General features: G+C 48.8%; 1 protein-coding gene across 5 annotated transcripts in view; it reads left to right on the top strand.

Annotated features, from left to right (window-relative positions):
• Window positions 1–14,863, top strand: part of aplp2 (amyloid beta precursor like protein 2) — a 60,534-nt gene extending 45,671 nt beyond the window's left edge. For 2 of the 5 annotated variants that reach the window (XM_088619926.1, XM_088619922.1), the window contains 5 exons: window positions 2,699–2,734; window positions 5,097–5,179; window positions 9,825–9,899; window positions 11,330–11,485; window positions 12,760–14,863. In XM_088619926.1, coding sequence (XP_088476052.1) covers window positions 2,699–2,734; window positions 5,097–5,179; window positions 9,825–9,899; window positions 11,330–11,485; window positions 12,760–12,861 — 452 coding nt within the window. In that variant the 3' untranslated portion in view covers window positions 12,862–14,863. The remainder of the gene's footprint in view (window positions 1–2,698; window positions 2,735–5,096; window positions 5,180–9,824; window positions 9,900–11,329; window positions 11,486–12,759) is intronic. The other 3 variants (XM_088619923.1, XM_088619924.1, XM_088619925.1) reach the window with 3 other exon arrangements.
• Window positions 14,864–16,962: the final 2,099 nt, after the last annotated feature.

Raw genomic sequence — 16,962 nt, 5'->3', positions numbered from 1 at the left:
TACAGCGCTACAGGAAAACAAAGTTCTTTTCGTTCATTGGGAATAAGCGTCTTTCTGATAACGGTTATTACTGGGGTGGTTTCAAAGATGTGACACCTAGTTTAGCGCCTCCTGTTCCTGTGTTCATATATTTGACTTCCAGGCCTGCTGCAGGACATGCTCTACAGCTCTGGTCTCAAAAACTAGCAGCTTATAAATAAGGACCATAAACCTGCCTGAGTGTACCCAGCACTTGTAGATAGGCTATCCTTTAACTGCCTTTAGCAGCTGCTTGATCTGACCACCTGAAACTCAGAGGACTTGAGGGGACAGCTTAGGGCCAGAGTAACTGCTTTCCCCATAGCTGTAACTGAAGGAGTTTCATGCAGCTGGCCCCAGAGACACTGCAGTGACTACAGCGGCTGCTAGGTGGCGTGGCAGGACAGCTGGGCTTTGTTTCTGGGAATCTGGAGAATGAAGGACACCTGCTCATGCCTGGGCGTCTCAGCTTCCTCTCAACGCTCCTACGGCACTGTTCTGTTTCTGCCTGGGCTGGCTTGTCTCAACCCTGCATGGCGCCACCTGCTGACGAGAACAGGGATTTCACGGACCACCCCAGGGTGTCGGTCACAAATGCTGCCCGCTGTGCCGTGCGTGAGCCCGAGAATCTCCCACTGTCTGGGTCAGACCTGCTGTTCTGGAGACGGCCATGAGAGCCACAAGTGGGAAATGCGCGCTGCAAAAAAAAATGCTGTCCCTGTCTGCGTTAGTGGGGGCTTTCTGGGTCCCACCCGGCTGATACTGGAACCCGGTCACCACCCCCAGAGCATGTCCAGTCGGTCAAGGTGCCGTTTCAGGCACCATGTTCCCAGGACACACATGGCACAGTGATGGTCAGCCTTGTGTCTCAGACCAGTACAAGGGTGTGAGCTAAACCCACTACCATAAAATAAACCAACAATTAAAAATATCATACCTTGTATCTCAGTTTTCTCTCCTTTCTGTGGATTTTCAAGTGCTTCTCTCTCGCTCCGTGCTGTGGCACCTTTACAGACTTGCAACAGGGTTACTTAAGCTTCTGTACATCTACAGGTATTGACTTCATCTGATCTGCTACACTTCATCAAAAACAGTCTATTCATGTTCATCTTGTTATATTAATTTCTCAGCTGTGGCCACAAAGATCTAGTTTTTCCACAGCGATTGAACAGTTTTCACTCTTTCCATTTACAGTAATATTAATAGTCATCCTCAGTGAGATAATAAAACAACAACAATCACTGACCTTGTTAACTAGAACCAGAAAGATGCCATGTTACTGGCATCCATACCATACCATCAGCATCGATATACTGTACATTATTTATTTGTATTCAATTCAGTCTGGACACTGGGTCCTGTTTTTAATCTAAATGCTTAAATATTAATAACAAAACCTAATGACAAATAATAAAGAAAACATTAATTAACACTCTATAACTCTATACTATAACACTATAACCATTTTCCCTAAATCATACTTCATGTAAGGCTAAATAAAACATTGCAGCTTCATCTGTTTCTCTATGTTAACTATAGTGCAGCTTGTAATCAAAGTATGAACTTTTCAAACGAACGAAAATAATCCTGTTCACACATTTTTGTACGACGAAGCTATCAGTGTGCCTATAAATAAACAAAAGTGTATGCTGCTATACTCCCAACCCAAGATGGCTCCTTCTGTTGTCTTTATCTTGATCTCTCCTGAGCTCTGGCAAAAAACAGAATCACTCACACCCCCTGCTGGCAGATAAACAAAATAGCAGTGGACTTGCAAAGAAAAGGTGAAGATTAATGTAAACGTTTTACAAGCTTTGTTATAGAAGTGTCTCTTCTGTTCTGCTCTGCAAGCTTAGCCTTGTTGAACACATAAATTGACCTGCAGGACCTCAAGAATGGTTATCGACACAAGAAACTTGCTTGGATAAATAGCAGACTGCAGAAATGCAGCTGTTCAGGCCCGGTGGTTTGAGCCCGGTGGTTTGAGATTGGAGGCACTAAATCCTTTCAGTCTCTGTGGACAACAATGGCAGATTTAATTAAAGCTTTCAAAATCTGAAGGGGTAATAAATAAGACTGACCTGAGCTATTTCAGTAAAGTTGTTTACAGCCAGGACGCATGGAGCAGATGACCAGGTCACACTGCAAAGTGTGAGGTGCTGGGCTCCTTCAAGACTTGATGCTGTGAGGAAATCACTGAATAGGAAAATGACAAACTATCTACAGGAACAGTGATACGCACAGAAGTCCTACAACTTAATAAGAAAAGCTTTGATTAAAATAAGGTAATAAAATCAGTGCTCAAGATGGCAAGCGGTCTGAAGTCACCGTGCTGGGACTGAAGCTTTCGGTAACAAAGCTCTTTACCTTAACTGCTCGACTTTTGGACTATACAGAGAAACGGAGACACAAGTAATGGTATTGTCCTCTAAAGAAAAAAGGGTTTTAGGAGTTTTGGAAAGAAGGTCTAGTGGGTTGGTTTTATTCTACTATTTGTTATTATTCTGTATTTGTCCTGTAGTTAGCCTATGAGCAGGCAGCCCTGCGCAGACTCTGGAGGAACCTGTCACCAAGCTCTCAGTTTAATTTCTCCTCCTTTTTCCTCTGCTCACCTGAGTTTTCTTTCTTTTTTCCTGTTTTCCCTTCTGATTTTGTTTCTTTACTCTGTGGCGGCGGCTAGGCGCCCTCTCCGACCCTCCTCGCGCCATGAAGAAAGGTTGGTGTTCCTGCTCTGTCTCGCCCTCCGCAGCGTCCCTCTCCACTCTGTCCCTCCTCTTCCTCTCTCCCCTCCCTCCATTCTGTCTCTCCGTCTTTCTCCTTTCTGAAACTGTCCGCTCGTTCCTCCATTCCTTCCATTTTGTGGGTGCCGCTGTGTTGCTTTCCTGCTGCTCTGGTTTCCCTCCTGTGTTTATTCTCGTGCCCCTTAGCTCGGGTCTGTAGCCCCATTGTCAGTCCAGAGGCAGGGCTAAAATTTCATATCTGTCTCCTATGAAGTATGACTAGACTGCTCGTCCCAAGATAGCCCTCACAAAATAAAAGGTGACACAACTCGGCATGCCGATTTCCTGCCCTTTTGTCCAATTCTGATGATTAAAAGATCTTGGGGGTGAAGAGCGGTTGACTGGCCAAAAGCAATAGGGAGTGACGTTCAGCCAGGCGTGCTGTAGATTTTCAAACCTCAGCTGGATACAGTAGATTAGGTTTGCAGCTGAACTTAAAATTCAGTGTTAAGTAGACCATACAGACTAAAGGAACAAAGACGTACAGTTCGCAGGACTGCAAACAATAGGAAGTTATTGATGGGATCCATCCGCAATGTTTCGGAGAAGGGGAGTGTACCTAAGTCCAGAGTCGACAGCGACTCGACAGCGCCGCCCCTGAGGCACACGGTCTGTTCTGCACTTGTGAGAGCGAGGAGTCTCGGGTCGAGCCTCGACCTTTCTCTGGTTAAAGCCTGGGTCCTGGCACCTGCCAGGTGTGAAGCACAAACCGGAGATCCCAGATTCTGTGAAAATAGTGATCAGTGTGGGTGAGAGCCGCAGTGTGCGCTGCTCCACAACAGAGTATCATCAACCGCGTTCCAGGCTGGAAACGGGCACATGCTGGTGCTCGGTCATCTGTCGAGGGCGCTGGTCAGGGATCTTGTCATTCAGAGCCCAGAACAATAGGATGTCTGATACGTCCCCTCCTGCAATGCTTGTGAAAGCCAGATAAAGAACAGGCCAATGACTCAGGAGATCCTGCTCCAGCACTGCAGTCTGAGCCGAGGCTGTAGCTGAGGGCTCAGTGACACACAGCGCTCTCCCCTACCTGATCACCCCCTATGAGGTGGCAATAGCTACAGGTGCTTGTATTTGTCATTGAGGTACAAGAGCACAGATATCTTATGGCCTGAATTTTTGCTGTAGTATAAAAAAATATATAAAAAGTGCTCATCTACTGTAGGAGCGTACTGGAGGAAACCAAAGTCAAACACGTCTTCACTGTTCTACAACAACATTTTCAGGCATTGGAACTTAGAACGTGCAACAGGTCTCTCAGCTCCCACGTTGAATACTCTGATATTACTGTGCTGTTAAATCATTGTTTTATAAAGGTGTACATATTTAGTTCTGTTAAAAACGTGAAATCATCAGTTTTACGTATTTTTCAAGAAAGATGAGTGAGATACATTCATAGAACGGCGATTCAGCTGTAATGACACAATTCTGACTTGACATTTGTGGGATAAAGCGGTTCTTTTTTCATTCATGCAAAGGATCACTGTGTACACCTAAAATGTGTCTCAGATTGAGATGTTTCAGTGGCATGCAATTCAAACGTGCATGTTTATCTACACACACTTTCTCCAATTCGGGTAGTGCGGAGGAAATATCCACCTCTGCAGGGTTCAGACAGGCTGCCCTGCACAGAGGAGCTTGTTCTTCTCATTAAGACCTACACTAGGCCTCAGATAACCGCCTGGCCCAGAAATAAGGGATCACCCTGCCAGAAATAAGCCGTCCAATTGCACAGGTCTGTACAGGATCCATTCAGTGTAGCCTTACGCAAACTGGTTTTCCCTCCTGACTTGGCTACTGACTACAAGCACCCGAGCTTAGAAAAGGAAATAGTTGTTCACTTCACTAATTTTTCATTTTTACTTTTGCAAAGTGTTTTCCAATATGGGCTTTCCCATTCACCAGTTTGATGCTGGGCAGTCATGTGCGCTTTGCTGCACACTAGTCGCTGCAGCCATCTAGTGGCGGTGCAGTAGATAATGTGTGGGCTCCTGCTTTCACGATCAATCTTGAGGCCTTTTGATGGCTTAAATTTATAGGTTTCTGATGTGAGATTTTCTCAATGTCATCTCCGGGAGGAAATCAGAAAAAAAGGAGCTCAAGTTACAAGCTGCAGGCGGCTGAAGTGATTTTGTTTTCGGACTTTGTGAAAAAGAAGGAGCCTCCCCATCACTCCGATGGTTACCGAAAGCCAAACCTGGGCTGCAGGGTGAAGGGGTTTGCTCTTGCCTTGTTTGAGATCTCTGTGCCTCTGCAGCCACTGGCCAGCGGTGTGACGGTGCTGCACTCTGCCCGCAGGTTCCGGGATGTCAGGACTGGACGGCCTGATGGGAGCGGAGGAGAGAGCCATCAACAGCAAGGGGAAGATCGGCAGCAGTGTGGTAAGAGCTGTGTGGGATGGGAACCCCTTCGGAGGGAGAGAGCCTCCCTTCTCCCAGCCCTGCCTTTCTTCTGTCCTCTCATCCCAACAGCGTGGTCTCCTGCACCATCCTCTGAGCCCACATTCCCTTCGCTCTTCCCAGGTTCCCCCACACCAGTCCTTACCTCCGGTTGTTGGGCCCAGGGTGCGCGATTCTCCTCTGTTGAATGAGTGGCAGTGACGCTCAGTTCAGGGTCTGTGTTCCGCGCTTGGCTGCTCTTCGGGTCCCGGGATTGGTGAGCCGGCAAGCAGCTGGAGAAGCTCAGTGAGAGGGAGTCTAGGGAAAAGCTCACCTACTCCCCAACAGAGCTCTGAAACAAGCTCCATTAAAAACAAGCTTAGATCACTTCCTACGATGACCAATTCCTACACATTACCTCCGAACTGCTAGCATAATGAGGATGTGCCATCCGATTTTAGAGATCTTAGGGATCACCAGCTCTGTCCTGACAGCTCCGCGCTGTACTGTCTCCAAGATCACCAGCTCTATTCTGAGGGCTCTTTGCTATACTGTCTCTGAGATCACCAGGAGTTTCCTAATGGGCTTTGCGCAGTCTTGTAAGATCTCCAGCCTAAGGGCTTTGCGCTGTCTCTGAGATCCTCAGCAGTGTCCTGAAGGCTTTGCGCTGTCTCTGAGATCCTCAGCAGTGTCCTGAGGGCGTTGCGCTGTCTCTGAGATCTTTAACAGTGTCCCGAGGGCGTTGCACTGTCTTTGAGATCGCCAACACTCTCCTAAGGACACACGAGCGATCTAGTCACTCAGGTAGGGGAGGGAGAAGAAAGCAAAGCTAGGAGAGAGTAACAGCTGCAACTGCTTGGGGTGAGGTAAGGGGAAATCGGTCACTGTCAAAATGTAAACATTATTGTTAGCTAGTTGTCTTTCAGGTATACGACTTACACTGAATACCGATTACATGCTTAGTATAAAATAGCAACTGCTTAGCATGACCAACTCTCAGTACAGCTGAGTTCAGTTCTTGAATTCTGTTTTTATCCTAGCTGGAATATAAACACTGATGCTCTGCAATGAAATGTCAAATCTAAGAAACGAGTCAGCTGTGAAGACGCATTGATTGCTCTTAAGTGCAAATCACATCCACATTAGCTGGCTAAACAGAAAACACTGAGGACTAATAGGGATTGTCGCTCCATCATGTGAACCTCCCACTACTCATATTCTCATCACAAACCGTATTTGTGATGGTGTGCTGCGCCCTCGACAGATGACCGAGCACTATTATTTTCATACTAAGATTTCCACACTTTTCCCAAAATTATGTCTCAAATTTTCCTAAATTTTTCACAGATGGAAATCAGTCATTTTAAATCACACACTTTTCTAAACATTCTACAGCCATACAAGAACCCCAGGCTCTGCGCTCTACTGTCTCTTTCTCTAAAATCAGATGCCGTGACGGCTCTGCGTTTTCTCTGAGACCACCAGTTCTGTCCTGAGATCTCTCTGCTGTACTGTCCTGAGATCTTCAAATTCATCCTAAGGGCTCTGAGCTGTGATGTCTCTGACTTCTCCAGCTCTGTCCTGAGGGCTCTGTGCTGTGCTTTCTCTTGAGATCCCCAGGTCTATACTGAGGGCTGTGCGCTATGCTGTCTCTCAGATCATGAACACTCTCCTGAGGCTTGTGTGCTGTCTCTGAGATAATCAAAACTCTCTTAGGGCTCTGTTCTGTACTGCCTCTGAGATCCCTGGCAGTGTCCTGAGGGCTCTGTGCTGTATCTGAGATCCCCAGCAGTGTCCTGCAAACTCTGTGCTGTCTCTGGGATTACCAACACTCTCCTGATGGTTGTGCACTACACTGTCTCTGAGATTACCAACAATCTCCTGAGGGCTCTGCTCTGTCTCTGAGATCATCAACACTCTCCGGAGTGCTGCTCTGTCTGGTCTCTGAGATCACCAATACTCTCTTGAGGACTCTGCACTGTGCTTTCTTTGGGATTACCAACACTCTCCTGAAGACTCTGAGCTGTCTCTAAGATCACCAATACTCTCCTGAGGACTCTGTGCTGTCTCTGAGATTACCAACCCTCTCCCGAGGGCTCTATGCTGTCTCTGAGATCACCAACGACTTCCTAAGGGTTGTGCGCTATGCTGTCTCTGAGATCACCAACACTCTCCTGAAGACTCTGAGCTGTCTCTAAGATCACCAATACTCTCCTGAGGACTCTGTGCTGTCTCTGAGATTACCAACCCTCTCCCGAGGGCTCTATGCTGTCTCTGAGATCACCAACGACTTCCTGAGGGCTGTGCGATGTGCTGTCTCTGAGATCACCAACACTCTCCTGAAGACTCTGTGCTGTCTCTGGGGTTACCAACACTCTCCTGAGGACACTGAGCTGTCTCTGAGATTACCAACACTCTTCTGACGGTTGTGCAATATGCTGTCTCTCAGATTCCCAGCAGTTTCCTAAGGGCCCTGCGCTCTCCTTTCTCACAGATCACCAACACTCTCCTGAGGGCTCTGTGCTGTCTCTGAGATTACCAAGACTCTCCTGAGGGCAGCGCTGTCCGGTCTCTGAGATCACCAACACTATCCTGAAAGCTCTGCACTGTGCTTTCTCAGAGATCACCAACGCTCTTGAGGGCTGTACACTATCCTTTCTCTGTGATCACCAACACTCTCCTGAGGGCTCTGTGCTGTCTCTTCAGATACCAACAATCTCCCGAGGACTCTGTGCTGTCTCTGATATTACCAACACTCTCCTGAGGGCTGTGCTGTCCGGTCTGAGATCATCAACACGCTCCTGAGGGTTGTGCTCTGCTGTCTCTGAGATTACCAACACTCTCCTGAGGGCTCTGTGCCGTCTCTGAGATTACCAACACTCTCCGGAGGGCTGCGCTGTCTGGTCTCTGAGATCACCAATACTCTCTTGAGGACTCTGCACTGTGCTTTCTCTGGGATTACCAACACTCTCCTGAAGACTCTGAGCTGTTTCTAAAATCACCAATACTCTCCTGAGTACTCTGTGCTGTCTCTGAGATTACCAACCCTCTCCCGAGGGCTCTATGCTGTCTCTGAGATCACCAACGACCTCCTAAGGGTTGTGCGCTATGCTGTCTCTGAGATCACCAACACTCTGCTGAAGACTCTGAGCTGTCTATAAGATCACCAATACTCTCCTGAGGACTCTGTGCTGTCTCTGAGATTACCAACCCTCTCCCGAGGGCTCTATGCTGTCTCTGAGATCACCAACGACTTCCTGAGGGCTGTGCGATGTGCTGTCTCTGAGATCACCAACACTCTCCTGAAGACTCTGTGCTGTCTCTGGGGTTACCAACACTCTCCTGAGGACACTGAGCCGTCTCTGAGATTACCAACACTCTCCTGACGGTTGTGCAATATGCTGTCTCTCAGATTCCCAGCAGTTTCCTAAGGGCCCTGCACTCTCCTTTCTCGCAGATCACCAACACTCTCCTGAGGGCTCTGTGCTGTCTCTGAGATTACCAACACTCTCCTGAGGGCTCTGTGCCGTCTCTGAGATTACCAACACTCTCCTGAGGGCTGCGCTGTCTAGTCTCTGAGATCGTCAACACGCACCTGAGGGTTGTGCGCTGTGCTGTCTCTGACAATACCAACACTCTCCTGAGGGCTGCGCTGTCCAGTCTCTGAGATCGTCAACACGCTCCTGAGGGTGGTGCGCTGTGCTGTCTCTGAGATTACCAACACTCTCCTGAGGGCTCTGCGCCGTCTCTGAGATTACCAACACTCTCCTGAGGGCTGCGCTGTCTAGTCTCTGAGATCGTCAACACGCACCTGAGGGTTGTGCGCTGTGCTGTCTCTGACGATACCAACACTCTCATGAGGGCTATGCGCTGTGCTGTCTCTGAGATCACCAACACTCTCCTGAGGGCTCTGTGCTGTCTCTGAGATTACCAACACTCTCCTGAGGGCTCTGTGCTTTCTGTGAGATTACCAGCACTCTCCTGATGGCTCTGCGCTGTGCTGTCTCCAGGATTACCAACACTCTCCTGAGAGTAGTGCACTCTGTCGTCTCTGAGATTACCAACACTCTCCTGAGGGCTGTGCACTGTGTTGTCTCTCAGATCCCCAGCAGTTTCCAGAGGGCTCTGTTCTGTGTCTGAGATCACCACAAGTCTTCTGAGTGCTTTGTGCTGTGCTGTCTCCGAGATCCCCAGCACTTTCTTGAGGGCTCTTCCCTTTCTCTGAGATACTGTGCACTTTCCTGAGGATCCTGCCCTATTTCCAAGATTGCCAGCTCGGTCCTGAGGGCTCTGTGCTGTACTGAGCGCTTCTTGCCATGATCAAGACTGAGATTTTGATCATGCAAAGTACTGTACTGGCTTCCAGGTCCTCTAGAATGACTGCACTCAACGTTAGCTGATTTGGAGCAGGATCACGTACTGCCAATATTTCAAGGGGCAGCTGAAGATGAGGTTGTGAACCCATGATGTTTGAGGGAAGAGAGGACTGAAATGCATGCTGTGTTTCTGTGGTGGTTGTAGTTTTTGTGTTGCAACCCTGTACCCCCCTCCCCTCCCCATGCACTAACACACTCACGTACACACTCTGTGCTACCCATGTGTCCAGAGAAGAGAAGAGTAACACATCCCTGCCTGTCTGTGTTGACAGGTGATTGATGAGTCTCTGGATGTTAAAGAGGTCATTTACAATGCAGAGAGAGTCAACGGTATGGAGGATGAGATGGTGAGTACAGCGCCACTCAGTGAGCGACCTGGGGAACTACAAGCTAAGCAAACAGCCTGTGCCAATATAGGACGGGCAAATAAGACCCCCTCTCTGCTGTATTCACTGCATTCCCAGAACAGCAGCCGATGCTGCCCCCACCCTTCTAGAGTTTTCTTGTGGGCAGTATGTGTAGATATTATATGCAAACAGCACTGTAAACACAAGAGAACTTTTACACCCTAGAAGCCTTTAAAATGCATCAAATGGATATGGGACCATTGTTGCAAACTGTTAGATTTTTAACGATTGTTGTCACTCACAAGTATTTTGGATTTTGTGTCTTTATGCCTATAATGCCAGGTCGTTTCCTATTCACTCATGTTGACCCATCTTCTGAGTCATAGAGCTGACCATCAGAGAAATTGAGACAGAGGTCATTGTGTCTGTGTGTTCAGTGTCTGACCGTCTGTCAGATACATTGCTGTCAGATACATATACAGTCTGTATAGAGGTGTTTCTATCCTCTACACTAGAGAAGACTACCCTGATCCCTGTCTAAAGTCCCTCACATACTACTACTACAATTATCATTAATAATTATTATTATATTATTGTTTATTTTATTGCAGCTTTTGGTCCAGGGACCTTGGCTGTGTTCAGCAGTTAACTACTCTGCTGAGTACACTACACACTGGCGCCCTCTAATTGTAGAACATTACCAGCTGTGAAAAGATAACAAATTAAAGTTTTATTTTAAAAATTAACATACTTATACTGCTCTACATGATTCCGGTAGGCCACGCATGTATTCACTTGAATGGTCATTTAGTTATTTCTGCTTTGATTTGTTCTTTTTTGTAATTTTGCTCCTTCATTTTCATGTCTTCAATCACTGTTTTGTGTTCTCTTTTCATGACCAGAACCTGAAACTTTTAAGCCTCAAACTGAACCACTCGCTTTGCCCCCACAATTACTCAGATCTCTCTGCAGCAGGCAGACCCTGTGTTTCTACCTGCCCTGCCTGGGTCAGTGAGCCAGCCAGGAGAGCAGTACTGAACCCACTGTGTGCCAGGACACAGCCCCCCTATGTAAATTCACACCTGGCACAGTGTAGGTCCTAAAGCCGTGGGCCACCCAATCTTCAGCTTTAAGTCAGTCAGAGAGATCTGTAGATCTTTCCTTGAAACACTACTACCCCTCTGGGGATTTATTTGTTATTTAAAGCTTGTTGTAAATATATAAGGAAAACAACCATGCAAGCCAGAGGTTAACAAAGCTCTACCACTACTGTTATTCCTGCTTATGACAGGGAAGAAAGCACAGCATGAACACCTTGTTTATCCCTACCCCTGTCCTTGTGTGGACGTATTGTGTGCTTGTTTGTGTTGTGCGCACTCTTGCTCTTTCTCCGTCTCTTTTCTCACTCCTTCCTTCCCTCTCTCTAACAGGAATCCTACCAGCCCCTGGGAGAGGAGTTCAGTTTTGGCAGCAGCGCTCTGATTGGCCTGCTGGTGATTGCTGTGGCGATCGCCACAGTGATTGTGATCAGCCTGGTGATGCTGCGGAAGAGGCAGTATGGCACCATCAGCCACGGCATCGTGGAGGTGAGAGGGGCATGACCCAGGGGCGTGTGTGATGCACAAGAGATCTCCTCCAATCCGCACGGCTCCTCCAGTACGGGGCTGTGGGGGAGGGACACCTCTCCTCCAATCAGCACTGCTCCTCCGGTATGGGGCTGTGGGGGAGGGACGCCTCTCCCCCAATCAGCACGGCTCCTCCGGTCCGGGGCTGTGGGGGAGGGACGCCTCTCCTCCAATCAGCACGGCTCCTCCGGTACGGATCAGAGTTGGAGGAGTTGTGTAAAAACACACACCTGGCCAGTTCAGTTGGGTTTATAATGATAATAGGTGACGATTCTTGGGTTCTTTAAAAATAAATGTATATTTTAGTCCCTTTTGATCTGTTTGAGTGTCATATTGCTGTCAGACCAGGAACTGGTAGAAACAGATTTTACTTCTACGGTACCTCACCATCCAGGTGTTTCTCACACATTTATTACAAAAGGTAACCATCATGCAGGAAAGCCTGGGTGTGGAGAGTACAGGAGCAGCGCTGTTTAACAAGCAAAGGCCATACAAACTGAATCCAGTCAGAAACAAAACAAGAGCAGCCTACTTCTTTATTCAGACCATCAAATGGTGGCATTTGTAATACCAGAGCATCAAGAATCACACACTGCAACGCTTCCTCAGTGTTAGGTCCATCCTCATGTTTTTCATTCCATTACTACCATTAGACATGCTTTCTTTCTTGCAAGTAAGAGTGTCTTAAGCTGTTTAAGTCAACAAAGAATGTCTTGTCTCAGCAATGTTTTAAGCAAGTACTAATCATTCTTACAAGTTTTAGATTTAACAGCCAAGGGCAATCGAACATGCTAAACATGTTTCATAAGGTTGTGAATGTCAACTTCACTCACTGTGGAGAATAAATGTTTCAGTTGTAATGTTACAACTTACAAGCACCCGTCATATTTTGAATTTTACACTGTTATCTTGCTAAGCAAAATTAACCTCCAATACCTTGTGAAAAAAAAGATTTAATCGTTTAACGGTTGACGAAAACCCACGTGTTGTTAAATTGTTCTGTTACACTGTTCAGGGTTATTTCTAGTTCTTTGGTTCCAGTAAAACGACAAAACAACAGTTTTCATTACTTTATTTCGTACACAACTCAATATGCTTCACTAATCATGAAATCAAGCTATGAGAGAGACTGCATATGTAAACATGCCAAATAGCCGGCGGTAGTTTCCCCAATGGCGGCCCCAGTGCCGTTATGAAAGGTTTTGAACTCACGCGTCTCCTCTGCTCTCCGACAGGTGGACCCCATGCTGACCCCGGAGGAGCGTCACCTGAGCAAGATGCAGAACCACGGTTACGAGAATCCCACCTACAAGTACCTGGAGCAGATGCAGATCTAGCCGGGCCGGCAGGGGGCGCGGTGGAGGCGAGAGAAAATACTACTGACCTGTAACGCAAAGCGCTCACCTCAAAGGCCAACCATCTGCATCGGAACACCCGGCCGGCTCATTCGAAATACTCAAATAATGCTACTACTTACTTACTACTCTTGTACTGTAGAGCTCAATTTCCTTTTTTTTTTCTTTGTACGTGGATAGAACAACAATATGAGATTTAAAATAATAACGGGAACACACACGTAAATTATTTCACGCCGAGAGCTATGACTGAATATGATTTATCCTGTTCTTCGGGGGGGGGGGGGAGGGGGGGAGGTTAATTAATCATAGAGCAAAGCAAATAAAGACAAATTCCTAATGCAAGAAATTGTACATGGCTAATAAAGTCATATCTTATCTTATGAACTGATCAGGAAAGACCCTTTCGGGGGTAAGAGAATATATAAGAGTCGAAAATTGCCACTTTATCGTTTCTCATCTCAAACCTGTTCTCAAAATGACGAAATATATATATTAAGATGTCGATTTTTTTTAATAGATTGCTTGTATATGAAGGTTCTTTGTACCGATTTTGGTGTATGGTGAAACAAATAGAGTACAAAAAAATCACAAAAACGACTAGAAACCGAACAAAAATCACAAAAACGACTAGAAACCGACCGTGAATATTTTTCCGCTCACCGCCACAAACGCGAACGGGAGGAAAAGGCGGTTTTCTTCGTCGATTCCGTTACCTGTTCCGTTCATTTCCAGAGACTAAACCGGCTCTGGGCGCTGGCGGTTCCCCGGCGGGTCGCTCAGCCCCGAGCGCGAAGCCGACCCTTCTCCTCCTCGCGAGCCTCTGCTTTCGCGCCTTCGTGCGCCGCCCCGTCTCGCGCTCGCTCTGGAAAGTTCTGAGGAGCCCCGCCCCGCTCCGTTTCGCGCTCGTTCTGAACGGCCCCGCCCCGCCGCGCCGCGCCGCTACACCCGTCTCGCGCTCGCTCTGGAAGGTTCTGGAGCGTCCCGCCGGGCCGGGCGCGCGCAGGGCGGGAGACCGCTCAGGCGCGTGTGTGTGTGTTTTGGGGGGGACGGAGCGGGGCGGGGTGTGGGGGGTCAGGGCTGCGGCTGTCGGGTCCCCGGGGGTCAGAGAGGATGGGGGGGGTTAAGAGGTGTTCCCCTGAAGAGGCTTTGGCCACGAAAGAGAAAGTGTCGGCAGGGCGGGCGCTAAGGGCTGTCCGCCGCCAGGGGGCGCTGTCCGGGACGGGGCCCCTCGGGCTGCAGACCAGCCCCCGCTTCTCCGACTGGGGCTGCTCCCGTCCACACCAGGGTCCGCACACGCGGCTGCTGAGTTCGGGCCGCACGCGTCAGGTCGCTCCGACTGGGGCTCCTGATCACGTCTTGCGCCTGGAGCCCCCTTCCTCGCCCTGCACGACCCGCTGTGACAACACGGGGGCCACTGGTGTGCTGGGGGACGTGGGGAGCCCGGGAGTTGTGGGCTAGTTCGCTGGCGGCGCCACACAGCCCTCCGAACCTGTGCGTCCGGGGTGTGACCCTGGCGGGTCCACATGGGCCGGACCAGGGCTCAGGGCCCGGCTAGTGAGGTCTGGGCCCAGGTTTTCAGAATTTGATTATTTCATGCTACAGACATGGAGAAAGAGAGAGAGCTGAATCAGTTTCGTTTTGTTTTCATAGTAGTGTCCTTGTGTGCCTGTATAGTTGACGTAGCTGTCATGGCTTTCTCGGAGGAAACCTGTGGCATTGTTCTCTATATACTTCTCACACTTTTTTGTTACTTTCTTTTTTTTTAAAAAAAATTAAAACTTTCTTCCTGTGACAGTATCTCCTCTGTTTGTCACTGTCCCACTATGCACCGAAACGGCTTTGATCTTGTAACGCCTGCTTGATTGCAGGCCGAATGAATGAATATCTATAAATATAAATGTATGAGAAAAACAATGACGATGGTGATTATGATAACTGTAGGGGGAAACACATCAATAAACTCACTACTACTTCCATAGAAGCTGCCTCCCGAGTCCTCCTTCAGTGTGTGTGTGTGTGTGTGAGGGCACACGCGTGGCTCTTGGCATGACACGCAGGCTGTGTGTGTCTGTGTCTTGTCACGCGTGGGCGAGGTCCGTGAAGCCCTGCCTCGCCAGTCGCCCAGTGGGTGAGCAAGGCGCTGGGTGCTGGTTGGGTTGTGAGGGAGTGTTCGTCCGGGCACGGGGGGATATTTTGTGTGATTCGTTTTTTTTTTGTCCAAGCAGGCGGCTGCGTCAGCGTGCGTGGACTGCAAAGGGACAGGTAAAGGTTCATTCCCTGCTGGAAAGAGAAGAGAGGATCGGATCGGCCGTGGAGCCTCGTTCAGGTGCGGGAGAAGGCGCTGTCTCCCGAGGAACGCTGTGTCCTGTACTAGTGGGGACCTCGCAGTCAAGCGGGGTGTTTTTAGGGTCCTCCCAGGCTCCAGGGGTGCCAGTGTGGATGTGCTCCAGCTGCTCTCCTCGGCTCAGGGCTCCTGGCCGTCTGACAGGTTGGGTGTCTGTCCATCGTGCCTTCAGGGAAGAACCGTAACGTTGTTTTTACACGGGGCTGGTGGTCTTGTGCCCAACCTCCCACATGGAGGACCTGGGATCACGAGTGTCAGGCTCTGCCAGCAGAGCTAGTCGGGGTCTGTCTGACAGGAGCGACGGCGCAAACTGGGGGAGCAGGGGCCCCCCTCCCTGTTCCGGGGTGCTCTACACCGCCAGCGCTTATTCTGGCCAATGTTTTCATAACAATAACGATGATAATAATAACAACTTATTTATAAAGCCCGTTCCAAACCCCCGGGCGCTGACAGGACGTGTCTGTGGTCCCGCTGACATGCGCGCTGGTGAGGCCGGTCACACCTGCTGCTGACGCGACGCAGACAGAAACTCCAGGCTTTCTTTTTCCCCACAACAAAACTTCAAAACGCACGCTGCTGAGTCAGCGTGGTGACGGAGCGGAAAAAGAAAACCGACACAGACACACCGACAAGGCGGAGCGAGCAATGATGCGAATCCACATCTATTGCCTTCAAATAGAACAAGAATATAGTTAATATGCAAATCATATATACAGATATAAGTTTTATTTCTGATATCTGAATCGAAAACGACAGCGGGGACCTCAGCTGGGGCAGACAGTAATACTGTTACAGCTTTCTCCTTCATTGCTGGGGTTTATCTGGCGCAGGTGCCGGATTTCATGGGGCACCTGAAAGGGGCACTAATTCTTTACTAATAATGCCGAAGGTTTCCGAGAAAGGTCCGGGGTGCGTGGAGCGGGGCGTGGACTGATCCACGCATGCAAGCGTCTGCGCCTGGAAGAGTGGTGGGTGCGTGGAACAGGTCGCCCAGCCAGCGGGTGTCGGGTTCGGCCGGAAGAGTCCAAACGCCCGTTCATAAAAGAGCTGCGGGCAGCCTGGAGAGCAGGGCCGTGAGCACCTGGTCTCTCCTTTCCCTTCCTCTCCAGCGCGGTACTGTGCCGTATTTTAACGCCGCGGACACCAGGCCACACCGGGCCAGACGTACTGTGCGGGTGAAACCGTGTCCCAGGGCCCGCCGCCTCCCCCGGACTCCCGACCCGCCCCGGCAGCGGAGGCGGTGACTCACCGTGCTGGTCTCACCGAGACCGAGCGCAGGCGCGCCGGGTGTTTCACTCGGTCAGGACTCAGGTATCGCTTTCGCAACACTCTTTCTGTTATTTTTTCAACACAAAAGGGGAAAATACCACAACAAACAGGGGTATATACATACAAATACACAAATGTCACAACCTGGTAAAACACAGTGAATGGAAAAAAAAACAAAAACAAAAACTTTGTCCACGGTACAGAAGCTTTGTGGTGCCAGGGGTTACATTAAATAAGTTTATTTGCCAGAAGGGTTTTGTAGACCAACTCGCCAAGCTTATTTTTTTTTATATATTCTTGTGAATTTGAGTATGGCTTAGGTGAGTTACAGAATTCTTTACAGCACATAGTCGTTTTTTTTAAGCTCCACGCGAATGTATGGAAAAAGGTGCCAACATCAGAATGACATTTGCCATTATACGAACTTCTTTGGAAGTCTGCATTCGGAACACCCAGGACAGGATCCT

Source organism: Lepisosteus platostomus, chromosome 25, assembly GCF_059453375.1.
Source record: "Lepisosteus platostomus isolate fLepPlt1 chromosome 25, fLepPlt1.hap1, whole genome shotgun sequence".
NCBI lineage: Eukaryota > Metazoa > Chordata > Actinopteri > Semionotiformes > Lepisosteidae > Lepisosteus > Lepisosteus platostomus.
This window is presented reverse-complemented; position numbering and strand designations above follow the sequence as displayed.